Genomic DNA, 15351 nt, shown 5'->3' with positions numbered 1-15351 from the left:
GGGTACTGGTATTCTTTTTTCCTCCACTCCTACCCTGTACCTTCCCTCAAGTTGTCTCATCAAACATTTTTGACTTTTCGTGGTATAGAAAAATAAGAAGGGAGTTGAAGATACAGATTTGCTTAGAATAAGGTGGAAATTGTTGTATAAAGGCATGGTTTGAATGTACACTCATGTGGCAGTGCCTGAGAAGTACCTGCTCATCCATCTGTAAGGAACTGATGAAGAAGTAAGAAACAAGTTAGAGAAGATACTTCTTCCTGCCTGAAAGTGCAGATCATTGCTGTGATGCCAATAACAAAGTCAGTGCTACATAGAGAATACTGAGAGAGAGCAGGAATGGTAAGAGATTACCTTTTTAAGCCCACACTGGCTGTTAAGTGCCACTGCAGGAACTGGTGAAGCTTCTGCTACAATATGAGCAGTCTGATGCTGGGAGCTTTGAAGCTGCTGCTGATCTGGTTGTCTGATTCTCTGCCAGGACCTGAAACGTGTGGGTTTCTGGGGGAGGTGAGTTGTCCCTCTTGTTGCTGGGAGACATATTTCAATTGCAAAAAGCAGCAATCTCCATTCCATGCAGGAGTGTCAGGGACTAGGCACTGTCGATGACCTACTTTTGGTGAACCTCCTCTTTGATTCTCACTTCTGGAAAAGGAGGTCTATGCAATTACTGGAGCAAAAAAAACCCTTCAAGATGAGGAAGATGGGGAAATGTCTTCAAGATGAGGAAGATCAGGAAAAAGCACATCAAATGCTATGAAAAGTACTAAAACACACACAAATATCAGAAAATTTTCCTGTGCTGTGCAGTAATGAGAGCAAACAGGAGATCCAGATGCACCTCAGCACCTGAACTTGTCTATTCAAGAGTCAGCCCAATGGTAGTGAATGACAAGCCTGGACCTGCTCCTGTTCTAAGGAAATTCTGGGAATGGCAAATATGACAATAAATGAACATAACATTGTATGCTTGGCTCTTGAGAGGTGTCCTGTTGAAAGGTGATTACAGGATAGGCCCTAAATAATATAGTCAGACTGCAGAAACAGCTAATTTCTGAAATACAAATTATTTAAGTCCTTACTGTGCATGGCTGAAACTATCTGATATGAAATGAAGAGGCAAGAAAAATTCTGATATGTTCCACCACATATATTGCATCCTATACTTTTCATTTTTGAAGCCATTTATAAATAGCATTTCTGACAACATTTGTCCAAGGAATACAGCAAAGTAAATGCTATTCCCCCTCTGAATGCAAAATGAAAAGCACAGACAGCAGTACCCCGTTATTGAGGTCTGCTGTAAGAAAACAAGTGAGAGACCTTGATAAAAATAGATCTGAACTTCCTGTGATGCCACTGCAGCTATAAAATGTTTATAACTATGTGTTTTCACCAAATGTCCTTGGCTTATCTTTGGGTATATTTTACTGGAAGATGGAGATTCTTACCATGGAAGTAGAAATCTTTGTCCTTAGCAGTGTTCCCACTCTGCAGTAGATGGGTCAGCAGCAATATGCAAACTTAAGGTTGATAATGTTCAGGTCTCATAATGTTTTTTTGTTTTTTTGTAAACCATGACAGCCCTGGACTTGGGATTTTTATAGAGTGAAGCCTTAAAAAAGAGAATGAATGTTTGGTACCTGTCTAACATGTACTCACAGCACCTACCGTTTCCTTGTGTCTGAATGTGAATTTTTGCTGCTTTTAGGAGCTGGAGGAAAAGCACCGTGAGGCTCAGATCGCAGCACAACATCTGGAGTTGCAGCTGAAACAGAAGGAGCAATTCTATGAGGAGAAACTCAAAGTAAAAATATCTTATCTTCCTACAAGCTGTTGTGGGTAGAATGAGTTCAGGGAGAAGCAGTTGCCTTTAGGTTCTGATTGCTTTGTCTTGTGAGTTGCCTTCTTGTTACCGTTGGTGCAATGTTGAGGGAGCTTAGTGGAATCTAAATCAGCTTTCTCCTGTTTTTTCTGCCATTGTACCTTATCTGTGGCACTGGATTAGGAGAGGTAGTATTTGATGCCAGAACTACAGGGAAGGCATTTGTTGGTTGTAATTTGACTTTTGTTGACTAAATAATACTTAGTTAATGCTGTTGAATCTCACACCCTGAAGAAGCTTTCAGTTCCCACTGATTTTCTATGGGTGTTCACTCAGCCTACCTGCAAGTTTTAAATGCAGCAAATAGTAAACCATTTCTGAACTTCCATCTTGGAGCTGGAACATCTGCCAAAAAGCCACAGAATCCACCCACTTTGTTTTTGTCTTTTCCAGGGTAGCATTAACAAACAGTTAGAAATAGACACCATCTAAAATTAGGAAAAACAAGCTGGCAAATAGGAGTATGTGCACTGGCTAAGGATTTTTCTAAAGAACTTGCAGTATGACAGCCAGTAAATGCATTTTGTAAGAATCTTTGCTAAGAACAAATTATTCTCAGTAGAAACAGTCTTTATCTTGTACATTTATCTAGTACTTTAATTCTACATTTTTTGCTTAAATGTGAGAGATGTAGTACTTAAGAGGAGAGAAGAAATTTCTGTGGGAGAAATATGAAGGAAAAAAGAGAAGTAAGAAGATTTGCTGTCAGATCAGAGCATGTGGTTATCAGTAAAGAGAGGAGAGTGATAGAAAGCAGATGCAGATGTTGAGAAAGAACTGGTGTTATTAAAACTGGGAAAGAGGATAGGCATTGGAAAAAAAATAAGAAGAAAACTGGTGTATTATGGGCCCCTATGATGTAGGGTTTAATAGGAGAAATCAGGAAGCTGGGTGAAAGAGGTTCAAAGGGATAAAACAGGACGTGAGGTTTTTGTAACTGGAAAAGTAAAAAGTATCCTGTGCTGTCCAGAATTTGTGCCTTTGAAAAAACTTGTCTTTGAAGGAAGAGACCTTCAGTTTAAAAACTGAACTCTGGTCATACATACATGACATGCATTTCTAGAAAAATGTAGTAATTCATTACTTTAGTCCTGTTCCCAATGGCAGCTACTTATGCCACAAAAAGAAGTTTTTTACTTTGCTGTTAGATTTTTGTCACTGACTGGAAGAATTCATGTGATTTCAGTTGCTTTCTCATCCATACCTGTGGAACTCAAAAATTATTTGTGAGCCATGTTGATAAGGCAGCCAAAGGATGGGCACTTTCCTATTTCTTCTGCTGTACATATTGGGGTAGAGAGTCTTTTCTGTTTTCTGTTGCATTAGGTTGGAACAGTTATTGAACATAGTTTATATGACTTAAAATAATAATTAAAAAATCTACAGTATCTCCATATCTCTATAAAATCTTATTGTTAAATTCAGTCTTCAGAGATAACTGGGAGTGCTCTTTTTGGAGTTTGCTCTTCCATGGATTTCATGCAATTACATCATGGATTTAATTTTGCTTGAGATATGACCAATTGCTTACAAAAAAATAAATCTATATTGATGATTTTCTTTCTGCTTGCCCTTTACCCAGTGAAACAGATATAATTTAGACAAAAGAAATGTCTTCATTTAGGTGTTGGAAAATCAGATGAAGAAGGATCTTGCAGATAAGGAAGCACTTGAGAATATGCTCAGAAGACATGAAGAAGAAGCACATGAGAAATGCAAAGTCCTGGCTGAACAAAAGGCGGTATGTGGTGTTGGTCTGGAAATCAAAGCTGTTTGAGGAGTAGCTTTCTAAGGCTGATTTCAAGCAAGATAATCTTGTTTGAGGTCCTCTAGTGCTGCTGAGCTGCTTTGAAGGAAATTAATTGATTAATATGAATTTTAAAAGACATGTGTTTTTTTTAAATTCAGAGTATCTCTAAGAATATTTCCTTAAAAAAAGCCATGCAGCTTGCTGGGTACCCCTCGTTTTGTGCCTTGATAATGGTTGCTTTTTCCTAACATTAAAGCAGTACAAAATAGCTGCTGCAAATAGCTCCAGTAATTGCATCTGTTGTTCATTTTGGCCATTTGATCAGTTTTCTTTTGGCTCTTTTTGTTTTTGGAAAAAGTTCAGCCTTTTTAATAAACTTTATTTTAGTAACCGCTCGCGTTGCTCAGTCTCAAAGGCTCATTGCTGTGTTTCAGATGATCAATGCAATGGATTCGAAGATCAGGTCACTGGAGCAGAGAATTGTGGAATTGTCTGAGGCCAACAAGCTGGCAGCAAATAGCAGCCTCTTTACCCAGAGGAACATGTAAGTGTGGCAGCTGCTGTCACTGCAGAACAGGTCTCAGAAAGATGACCTTAAAGGCTTTTCCAATTGAATTGATTCTCTGATTCACCGTGTAAAAGTGGCTCTTTTTTGCAGGCCTGCTGTGCTCCCTGCTTGTTTTTCAGTGATAGCCTTTCAAAAAGATGCTTTGTTCTTCAAATAGTTGGGGCTTGCTGTGTATTTTGTGTTTTCTCAAACATGACTGGGAAAATTGGTTTGTATTACAGTGTTTACTTTGGAGCATTTCCTAAGGCAGGTGATTTGTGTAGGTTTGCCAAATATGTTAAATGAATACTAATAATTTTATGTCTAAAATACACCTGGAGAAGCACATATTCTTTCTTTAAACATAAACAGTGCTAATAGATTTATAGTTTACTCAGTTCCCCTGACACATGGTTTTGAAATTGAAAACATTAAACACCCTTCACTCACAAACATTGATGGATGAGAAGACAAGGAGGAACACTAGATTTTTAAGCCAAGAATTTCTCTGTATGTTTTTGAGTTCTTCTGTTTCAGATCCTTTTGTCTGCCCAAAATTTATTTTTCTTTGGACTTTAGCTGAGATTCCTTGTCCTTACAATGATGTTTTTCCTTCATAAATGACTTAGAGGTGTTATACTTCAAGTGAAGGAAAAAGCATGGATTGTTTGATACATCCTACAGGGCAGGGCTAAAACAGAATTTGCCCTTGGTGAGTTCAGAGATTCACCAGCTTGGCTTGCACAAAGCTTTCCATGTCCATTAGCTGCCTGATCCAACATCAGGCAGTGCCTTTGTGTGAAGCACTTGGATAGATTCACCTCTAATATTGAATAGAATCAGACAAGGACAAGTTTTGGCAAAGACTTGCTTTTGGTTTCACCCCTTTTCTATGGTCATTATGTCTCCAGATATGTAATGGCTCCAATTTTCATTGCATTTCAAATACCTTGCAAGTTATTTTAGCCTGAGCAGCCAAAAATGTTCTCAGAAATAACTGAAGAATTTAATTGTGTTGTTTAATGCTCCAGATGACCTCCAGTTAATCACCCAGGGAGTTTGCTGAGGCAGCAAAAGCCATAACTTACCTTCAGTCTGAAATAAAACAGAAATGTCTTAAGGTGGAACTGGGAAGTGTATGAAAGGCTGAGTGCCTCAGTCATGGGTGCTGAGCTGAGTGTAAGAACTTAGAGCATCCTCTGGGAGCCATATCCTTGACTGGAGAGCCACAGAAAACAAGAAAAACATATAATAATACTTTAACATACAATTTAAAATAGATTATTGACAGACATATTGTCAAATGATGAACTTTGCAGGATTGGTAGGAGATAGTACAGAATTAGCAACATTTTGAGAGAAAATCACTTAATTATGCATGCAGATAGTTAATGAATTTGTGCTTATTTTGTGAATTGGGCTGTTGAAAATGTATAAATTGTTGTTGGACTGCATTTTGAACCCACAAAAGCTGCAGCTAATCTGAGCGTGCATCAAGAGGAGAGCTAGTGATTAAACTCTTCAGAGAAGAGGGGAGCTCTGCAAGCTTTTGTTCCAGCAGTATCTGAGGAAACCAGTGATTATCAGGTTCCTGAGAAGATAGCCCAGTAAACAGCAGGAAATGAAATAACACCATTTGACAGTTCTGGCTGACAATAATCTGTAGAGGTAAATTAAAAAAACAGAGAAGGTGAAAGGGTGGTTTTGTTTGCAATGCACAGAAATGTGAGTCAGAAGACTTAAATTCTATTTTTAGTTTTGTTAAGTCTTCCTATTTGATCTTGGGCAACCCACATAATTTCTCTGGGATAGGATTAATAACAGCTTATCTCACAGTGAACTTCTTAAAATATTAATTCATTAATATATGTAGAGCTTTGTGAGGCTTCTAAGTAGAAAGCACTCTAGGAGGCTGAATTTTCCAGTGCATGATAACACAATTCCAGGAACTGTAAATAATGCAGAAAGATCCCTTTTTCTTTTTTTTTTTTCTTTCTTTTCTTTTTTTTGAGGGTGTCCATTTCAAATGCTAATAATTAATAATTGCCAGCTCTCAAAATTCTTATGAGAACAAGTAATTGTTTTTGTTCAGTTTGTGGATTAAGGCTTTGATCAGGGGCAGCAAATCTTCAGTGTAGTTCAAGTTCTATGTCCATTACAACTTGTGAAAAAAAAGCCCCCAGCAAAACTATCCTGAACACACTACCCCCAGTCCTAAAGCATGGGATTCCTCTTATCTCATGTAAATATACTGTGAGAAAGCAACTCCTGGAATTTACTTTTCCCCTATAGAGAAACATGTGACAAGGAACTGATGAAATGAGAAGAATGAATTGTATCTTAAATAGCATTATAGATTATCCTCTGCAAAATTCATTTGTCTGTGCAACTGGAAAATATGGATTTTTAGTGCTCTGGGCACATGCTGATGAGTACACTAGTATTTTTTATTTTTAGTTGGGATGTAGAATTTTAGCAATAAACTTAACTGTTCTCTTACCAACAAACTTGTGTTCTTCCTTGCTTCTCCCCAGTGGAAGGACATATGTTAAGGGCATTTCAGGTTTGTCACTTGTGCATTTCTCCTATCAGGAAAGCCCAAGAGGAGATGATTTCAGAGCTCAGGCAACAGAAGTTCTACTTGGAAACACAAGCTGGAAAGTTGGAGGCCCAGAATCGAAAATTAGAAGAACAATTGGAAAAGATGAGTCACCAAGATCACACTGACAAGAACCGCCTGCTGGAGTTGGAGACACGGCTGAGAGAGGTGAAAACATGGGTCTAATCCCTCTCAACAAACTTGCTTAAATGTATCCCATTTTGTGAATACAGTGAGAACTAGAATTAACTTGTTGTAGTAATATTTGAAAGTGTATTAGTAACTTAAAAAAAAAACCAAAAAACCAAAAAAACTTCATTAAAAAGAGATAAATATAAGTATTAAGGACTTGTCATCCTGAATCTGAGCTTTTAGATCATCTTGCTTTTTCAGAATTCTGTTTCTGTTTGTTTGTACAGTACCCTTATAATATTGTCTGGTAGAGAATAATAGCCCAGCAATGTACAATGACCAAACAGATAACCTATAGCCTTGGAGTCTACAGCTTAGAAAGCAAAGGACACAGCAGAATTGCTGTAACAAAAAAGGAACCTGCTGCTCCATGCACCATTTTCAGAGTTTGCTGGAAGGAAAACCTAACAGTAATATGAAAATATACACTTATAAATATCTGTGAGCTGTGCTTATTTTTAAATTTTGTATTAACTAGTTTGGATCTACAAATTCTTCTCCAGTCTCAATCCACTAATTTTCAGCTAAGGCTGAAATCTTGCCTTCAGCTAAGGTTGTTGCCAACTAACCTGTCCTTCTTTGGTCAGAAGCTGACTGAGACCAGTGTAAGGTTTCTGACAGCCTTGTCACACATCTCAAGCACAACTGACAGATTCCCTTGGGATAGCAGGGAGCCTGACAAAGGTGCTAAGGTTTGGAATTGATTCTGAACACTGAGATCTGTTTTAGTTGTTCTTTTCTTATCCCTGGAATGACATGTTTATCCCTGTGTGTGCAAGAAAACCTTCATCAGAAGCCATTCAGGTAAACCCAGAGCCAGATGATCTGGTGGGTTTCTTTAAGAGGAATCTGAAAGGAAGATGAAACATGGAAGTTGATTGCAAAATGTATGTAATGTATACTCAGAGATTCCCAAATAAAGACCCTTAGCGACTCAGCTTTAGTGAAGAAAGTTCATTGCAAACTTCAACATTTTCTATCAGTGTTTGATATGTTTGAGTTACAACTGGAACTACTCTTGTTCCCTTGTTGTTTCAAAAGGCCAGATTGTTTTTTCCAAGAAAACCAGTAGGTTTTAGGGAGGAGACAAAGCTGTGTCCTTGATTTCTCAGTGCATTAAGCAGTCTGTCAGGATGTGATTTTTGGAATAGACATGGCAATGGCATCTTAAATTGCGTTCTGAAACGAGACTACATTGCCTGTCACATCCTTGTTAGTAACTTACATTTGGATGTTACTTTGTCTTTCTTCAGGTTAGTCTAGAGCATGAAGAGCAAAAGCTGGAGCTGAAGAGGCAGCTGACAGAGCTGCAGCTGACCCTGCAGGAGCGGGAATCCCAGATCACTGGGCTGCAGGCTGCACGGACAGCCCTGGAGAACCAGCTCCGCGAGGCCAAGACCGAGCTGGAGGAGACCACAGCTGAGGCAGAGGAGGAGATCCAAGCCCTCACGGTGAGCCCTGAAACTTGTCCTGTGAGCTGCAGATACACACTAGAATTATGTAGGTGCATGTTTCATAAAGAGGTTAAAAGGAATTGATATGATCTAATTTTTAATTTTCAGAAATGGATATGAATTTTGCCTTGTGTTGATAAAGGTGTGAATGGCTAAAGTGCCAAATTTTACCTTTAACCATATGAATACTTCCTAGTGATGGTTCATTGCTAATTGACTGATGGCTTGTTAATAATGGAGCATTATTACTTATGTTTTGAGGTGAAAGTTGCATCTGAAATTGGTATTGTTAGGAATTTAACTCTGTGATTTATTTAAATAATAGCTCATGAGTTTGAAAGTACTTGATGGTCATAAATGTTTTGATGATTTTTTTTCTTCTTATCAGTTACCCTGCTTTGAGGATACTTATTCAGGGGAAAAACAAACCCCACCAAATTCCTAGGGAGAGTGTTCTAATACATAATTTTATTCCAATGCTTGTTTCATTAAAAAATTGTCATGTGTGTCTTGCAGTCTGGTGAGGTGTGTGAGTGATAGAAAGGAAAACAAAGTTCAAGTCCTGCCACCCTCTTCCACCCCAACCCCCTGTAAATGAGTTCTAGATTATATGCTGCTGGTTGCTGTTTCTTGTGCACAAAAAGATGCTTTCAAGCTGTTTGATTCTAAGAAATATTTCCTTCACAAAAGGTTCCCAGGGTTGTGGGTAGAAAGTTTGACCTGCTACCAGCTAACCCCCACCTTGAGTAGCAGCCTTTAATGTCCTCCAAATCCTGTGATTTGGAAGTGTTGAAAATGTGCATTCTTGTGCTCCAGTGGCATTTAATCAAAGAACTGTTCCAAATATTGCTGCCACTGCTGGTTTTTGGGAGGGGAGGTGGGCTCAGCTGACACGGGCGCTGGTATTATGCTGCTGCTTTGGGCAGATGAATGGCAGAACCATTCCCTCAGTTCTAAAGTGGGCACAGGCTGGGCAAGTGCAGCAGCAGCATTGAGGCCTAAGAATAACTGAATAGAAATGGCATCAGGTTCCTTTTTGCTCAGAACTGAGGCAGTCCCTTCCCAGCTGAAAGCTTTGCATAACAGCCACTGTTGCTGCCAGGGCGCTGGCAACGCGCTTGGGATCTTTACCCAGCAGTGAAACAGATGAATATTCATGACCTGTGTTCACTCACTTATTGCTCCAATTTATGGGGCAAACTGGTAGTGCTGGACCAGCTGCTGTTAGACAGTCCAGCCCAGTAGGGTTGGGACTATTCCTGTCATGGAGTTTTTTGCATACTTTTATTTTTCACATTGCCTGTTGTGGTAAGATAGCTTTTAAGCTCTCATATTTGACTTCTGCTGAACTTTTTTTTTTCCTGTTTAGTCTCTTGGCTCTAAGGAAAACCTTCAGAATGAAGAAAGGTGGCTGGATGTGCTTCAGCAATAACCTTTCATTTGTTAAGTTTCCAGATAGCACATGTCATTAGACACTTATTAAATCACTTTGAATTTTGAGAGAGGCCATGAGGCTGAAACAAGACGTTTTTGCTTTGTCATGCTTTGCTTGTAAATTAGGGGATAAAATGGTGCATGCAATACTGCATTCTTTAAAATAAGTGTTTGAACTTTTCTGTACTTTAGATGCTGTCCTCCAAAGAATTGATTATTATGTTTTATCACTGCTTTTTAGAGAGGCTCAGGCTTATATATGGGACTATATGGTAGGATTCAGGTAGATTGGCAGAGCTGTTTGGGGTAGCTTGCATTATACATCATTATAGTTTTTTCTTTGCAAGCATTAAATTGTATGCAGTATTTATTTTCTATGAAACACCAATCTGGATATGGAAGTAAAACCAACTCAAATTAAAATGTCAAGAATGTAAAAACTTAACATGCAATCAACAAGTCTTCTGGTGCCATTTCAGATGGAACCTGTTACATAATTCCATTCTTGAGCTTGTACATTTTCCTAAAGCACTTCAGAGTTGGGAGCATAAGTGTATTTTGATTAAGTAGGATGGGACTTTTGCTAATCAGTTCTTTGCCACTGCAAAGTGCTTTCATAGCCTGCAGCATCTGCCTTCCAAACTTTGCTTGCTGGTAGATTGTTCTGCAGTTTGTTTAGCAACAGCATTCTCGAATTCTAATGTATGAAAAATTGATGATTAACTTCTTACCTCCTTTAGGCACATAGAGATGAAATCCAGCGTAAATTTGAAGCCCTTCGTAATAGCTGCACAGTGAGTATTAAATACAGATCATTGAATTATTTTGAAATTAAGGATAATGAAACAAACAATTTCCTCATTTAATCCTTGATGACACTAGTTCCTAATGTGGACTTCTGGCTTCAAGGTGCTAGTAGGAGCTGGATGGATTTGATTGGATTTCTTTTAGGTTTCAGGTAAACCTCAATTTTGAGGTTGTAGTCTGATCATGAAATTGTCACTGTTCTTCTTTTTGGAGAAGAAAATAAATTAAAATATCTCATTGCAGTGCAGCTAATAAGAATGGTGTAGCAGCTGCAAACTGACTGTAGGTGAAGATCTTTTCTGCTCACAAGAAGAAAAGATCTACCTGTCCAAATCCTGAGCTGCATTGTAGATCTAGGCCAGAGTGGGTTTTAAGGAGGACTTTAACACTGTTTGAAGTGACAAGAAATCTTAAGGTTCCAAAAAATACATTGACATATAGTAGAGAGAACTTCAGGATCTGAATTTTCACCTTCTGTTGCTTGAGATCTTTGACATGTTTTCAGATTGATTTCATCAGTCCAGGACAGATGTCCAAGGGCTTTGTCTATCCACAGGGATTCTTGCAGTTTAGCACTATCTTCACACTTGTTCATGGTAGCTGATAGAGAGTATCTGCCTTCCAGCAACAGGAATTACACAGGTGTTGGATAAGGACCACAGCCCTCTGGGTCAGCAGTGATTGTAAATTATTCTGGGCTTTTTTTCTCTACCCCACACTGTAAGCAAGGTTTAATTGCTGGGACTTTTTATCTTGATTGTTTCCCTGCTTCCAGTGATTTCCTCAAATGTAATTTTTCACGCTGTATACGACTAAGTCTCTAATGTATTATAAGCTTTCATCTTTTAAGTTATCTTTTCAGCATGAGAGTCACTCTGTTTTCCTCACTTGCCCTTTAGCATTAAGCAAGGAGGTTCTTATGGACATAGAATATCTAGATAGGAGGAAAAGAGGAATTACAGCTTTCCAAAGTGTTTTAACCTCCATCTAAAAGAAATCCTACACAAGAAACTTCACTTTCTGTTCCCTTCCTCACTTTCTTAGACTGAATGTCTAGCTCCCTATGTGTCATCACAGATCTTACATCCAGAGCTATCTTCTGTTGCTCTGGATCTTGCCTTTCATTCAGAGCGACAGCTTTCTGTGAAAACACTTTTGTCATCTCCACGCAGGGAAAAAACAGGTGTGGGAACTCTGTGGCTTCTGTTGACTGCAGGGTCAGCTGCCTTGCAGAGCTGGAACTCATTATCCAGTGACACTTCAGCTCTGAGTGTGGGGAACAAGCTCCAGCAGTGAAGAATGACCCATAACATTTCCAGAATGTCAAGGGCTTCAAAGGACTTGGAAAAGTGTTGTGCATTGTAAGGCCCTTCAGTGGGATAAGTGGGATCAGACATCCTCATCAATAAGAAATTAATTAAATAGTTCCTAAATGAATAATACATGCTCATCATACATTCTCTTTCCAGCCCAGGAGAATGCATATATAATTTAATTGACCATGGAAAGATAATTTCATGTTGTGTGTTATGACTGCTCCTGGCTGTCCATCCTGCCCTGAGGAATGAGGAAATCAAGGCAATCTTCTGTTGCCAGTGAGGGTCAAGAAATGCTAATTACACTGCTTTCACCAGATGTTTCAGATTTGTTTTTATCTGATGGTACCAGTATGATGCAGGCTGTGCTTTTTGGTGACCGTGTGACTCCACTTGAAGGTGATTAGAATTTATACTGCTTTTAAAATCCAACAACACTTCAAGGGAATAATTCTAATATGCTGCTACTTATACAACATGATAAAGAATGGATTTATTCTTTCAGGAAGTTCTCAAGAGAGATCCTTTTTAAGCTGACACAAACTCCTTGAACTAGTCTGGCAAACTTTGGTAGGGAATTACTTTTTATTTGATCTTATTGAGAAGCCCTAAACAGCATAAGAATTACAAAAATAAGATTAGACAGGAAAAAATATTGAAAAATTGAATTACTTCAGTACTTTTGTGGTCTTCAAAAGATAAATAAAAATATTTAATCTACTTTCTTTGTTATTGTTCCTGTTTAGCTTCACAAAGGTCACAGCTTCTGATTGTAGAGAAGGCTGTGTCTGCTTTCTTTGTATCCTCATTGCACACTTGTTCTTCCTTTCACTGAGGTCTCTGACCAAGGAAGTGTTTTTGGGTTCTCCTTTCTCCTGTTTTCTCTGTCACTCAGTAGAGCAAGAAATAGTAGGATATGTAATTGCAACAAAAATTGTAACTTGTGGTACCTGCTGTACACACACATGTGCTCGTGGGCACACACGGAGTCATATCCCAACCTTCCCACAATGGTAGCTCATCCAGCAAATCTGTTAAGGGAGAAGAACTAGTCCCCTGTGTTTATTCTACAAAATAAATGGTCCATTTGAATGTTAAAAGTCTTTTCCAGGCAATCAAAGAAAGATCTAGAAATAAAAGGCATTTTTAATTAGGAAAATTTACACATTTGTCAGTTGATTCCAGATACCTCTGAATTATGGCTTGTTCTGAGATCAGTAACACATTTAAAGTTAAAATTACAACTCAGTTATCTAAATAATAATAGAATTGTTTCCAAAAGGAAACTTCCAGTAAACATGCAGTAAAGCCTTTAAATATTTAGCAGGAAAGAGTCCTATAAAAGCCTTGCACTCAGCTTTGTAAAATACCAGAAAACCACCATCTGAATCATCTGGGTTTTTCAGGTACAGGCTGTTGCTTTTAGCAATGAGTGGCATTTCTTATTACTAATTGGATATTGCATTTCCATTTATTCAAGTTTTCTCCAGTAAAAACAAGGTTTATCTTCCTTCCTTGAGTTTCTTTTGTCATCATCTTGTGTTCCAGTCTTAAACATTAACAGGCTTGATCTGCACTTGTGCAAGAGATTGGATACTGAGGCATTAAATCTGCAAGCCCATTAGAAAGGTATAATTTTAGTTATGTGTGAATTCCTGCTGAATTCAGTCTAAGATCCTGATTCCCCATTGGCTCAATAAGTTGACATATGAGAATAATCTGTGTTTCTGTGAACTTCCAAAATAATACCCAAAGATGTTACTTTGATGGTAAATTATGTTTCAGAGTAAAGGAATCTTGCCCACTGTGACGAGGCTAATACCCAGGCAAAAACTTTTATATGGCTTTGTTAATTTTTTTTTGAAAAGTAACATTCCTGTTGGGTGGAAGGGGTTATCCTTGATTCCCATTTCATAGAAAATATAATGGCAGATACCAGTTACAGACAGAAATAGAGCTTTGTAGTTTTTGTAGCCTGACAAAAAAATCAGAGTCTTCTAAGGCATTGCTATGAGAGATGTAAATGAGACCTTCACTGTGGACAACATCACTGTCATTTGAAGAAGAGGCTCCTGTTTGGGAGAGGCAGCTCATCTTCTGAGACCTAGGACAGGAACACAGGGTGTTTTAAACCTGGCTGGCTGTGGGAAGGGGAGGAATGCACTCTGGGCAGTGTCCTACCACAGCAGCTCCCAGTGTCCCTCAAGATGAACCATGATGAGTTTTTGGAGACTGAGATGCATGTTTAAGGTGTGTTTCAAGCACAGATGTCTGACTATGGAGAGGGGAGGACAGTGAGGGATTCATTGTTAGGTATTGATGGAACAGAATCTAGCTGCAGCCCTGTTTGAGAGCCTGAGCCTCTCAGTGTTGGGATTTCTCTGCCTGAAAAGCTTTGTCTCAGAGAGTAGGTAAGGACAAAAGGAGTCTGATGTCTGCTTTCACTTCCTCCTCATAATAATTTGGGGCTAAGAGACAGTTTTTTCTTGTTTCCTATTTACTTCTGACAGGTAACTTTCTGGTAAAGATTAGTGGGGATGGAGAGGAGTGGAAATGGATAGAGCAACACTATTAGTCTGGAATTACATTAAACTCCAAATGAGACACTGCTGATAGCATCCCAAAACAGTTTCCCTTGCTGTGTCCTAGCATTTTTCTGTGTGTTTGTTGATGGCATCTGACAACTGAGACACCTTCATGAAGGAATAGGGTATGGGGAAGTTTGCAAGCTGCAGTTACCAATATATAAATAAAACTCTTCAATTTTCTCCTTTTCCTCATTATTGTGCCAGTGGTTCTGATATGTGGAGCATATGGATTAAATTTAGTACATTTTGTCTGATATGCAAACAAAATCATCGTGGCCCTGACTGTTTGTAGCTCTGATACTTGATTTGATCCATGGCTGGAGAGGTTTGTAGGACCAGGGCTCACAGCTGTGGATCTGCTCAGTCTCACTAGAGGGATACTTTGCTTTCCTCAGACTGTTCAGTGAGGAGGGAATTATGCTGGATACCCCCCCTTCTGCTGAGGAGCTGCTGTGCTTGGGTTGCTCTGCAATATTTGAAAATGAGATACAGTGCTCTGCATCAGGATAAAGATAAACTGTGTGCTTAGATGTGGTGTGCAGTGAACAATCTGTGGAGTTAGATGATATCTCTGTTTTATGGATTAGTTGTGATGAAGATGTGCATAAATAGAGGAGAAAATTCCAGTTGCTCTGTGAGTGGTGATGCAGTGGCAGAGAAGCAGTGGCTGTCTAGATTGTCTAGAATTGCTTTTCCAAGCTTTCAAGTGTTTGGTTAATTTATAAACTTATAATGTGAAGATTTTTCTAATTACATTATGGGTTTCTAAAGGATATAAT

General features: G+C 38.7%; 1 protein-coding gene across 10 annotated transcripts in view; it reads left to right on the top strand.

Annotated features, from left to right (window-relative positions):
- CIT (citron rho-interacting serine/threonine kinase) overlaps positions 1–15351 on the top strand; it is a 69402-nt gene that overhangs the window by 32405 nt on the left and 21646 nt on the right. For 9 of the 10 annotated variants that reach the window (XM_015643902.3, XM_015643907.3, XM_015643903.3 and 6 more), the window contains exons 19-24: positions 1712–1807; positions 3510–3626; positions 4070–4179; positions 6775–6949; positions 8227–8424; positions 10602–10655. In XM_015643902.3, the coding sequence (XP_015499388.1) occupies positions 1712–1807; positions 3510–3626; positions 4070–4179; positions 6775–6949; positions 8227–8424; positions 10602–10655 (750 nt within the window). The remainder of the gene's footprint in view (positions 1–1711; positions 1808–3509; positions 3627–4069; positions 4180–6774; positions 6950–8226; positions 8425–10601; positions 10656–15351) is intronic. The other variant, XM_015643909.3, reaches the window with a different exon arrangement.

The sequence above is a fragment of the Parus major genome, chromosome 15 (genome assembly GCF_001522545.3).
Source record: "Parus major isolate Abel chromosome 15, Parus_major1.1, whole genome shotgun sequence".
In the NCBI taxonomy this organism is placed as follows: domain Eukaryota; kingdom Metazoa; phylum Chordata; class Aves; order Passeriformes; family Paridae; genus Parus; species Parus major.
The sequence above is the reverse complement of the archived record's forward strand: the minus strand, read 5'-3'. Positions and strand labels throughout refer to the sequence as shown.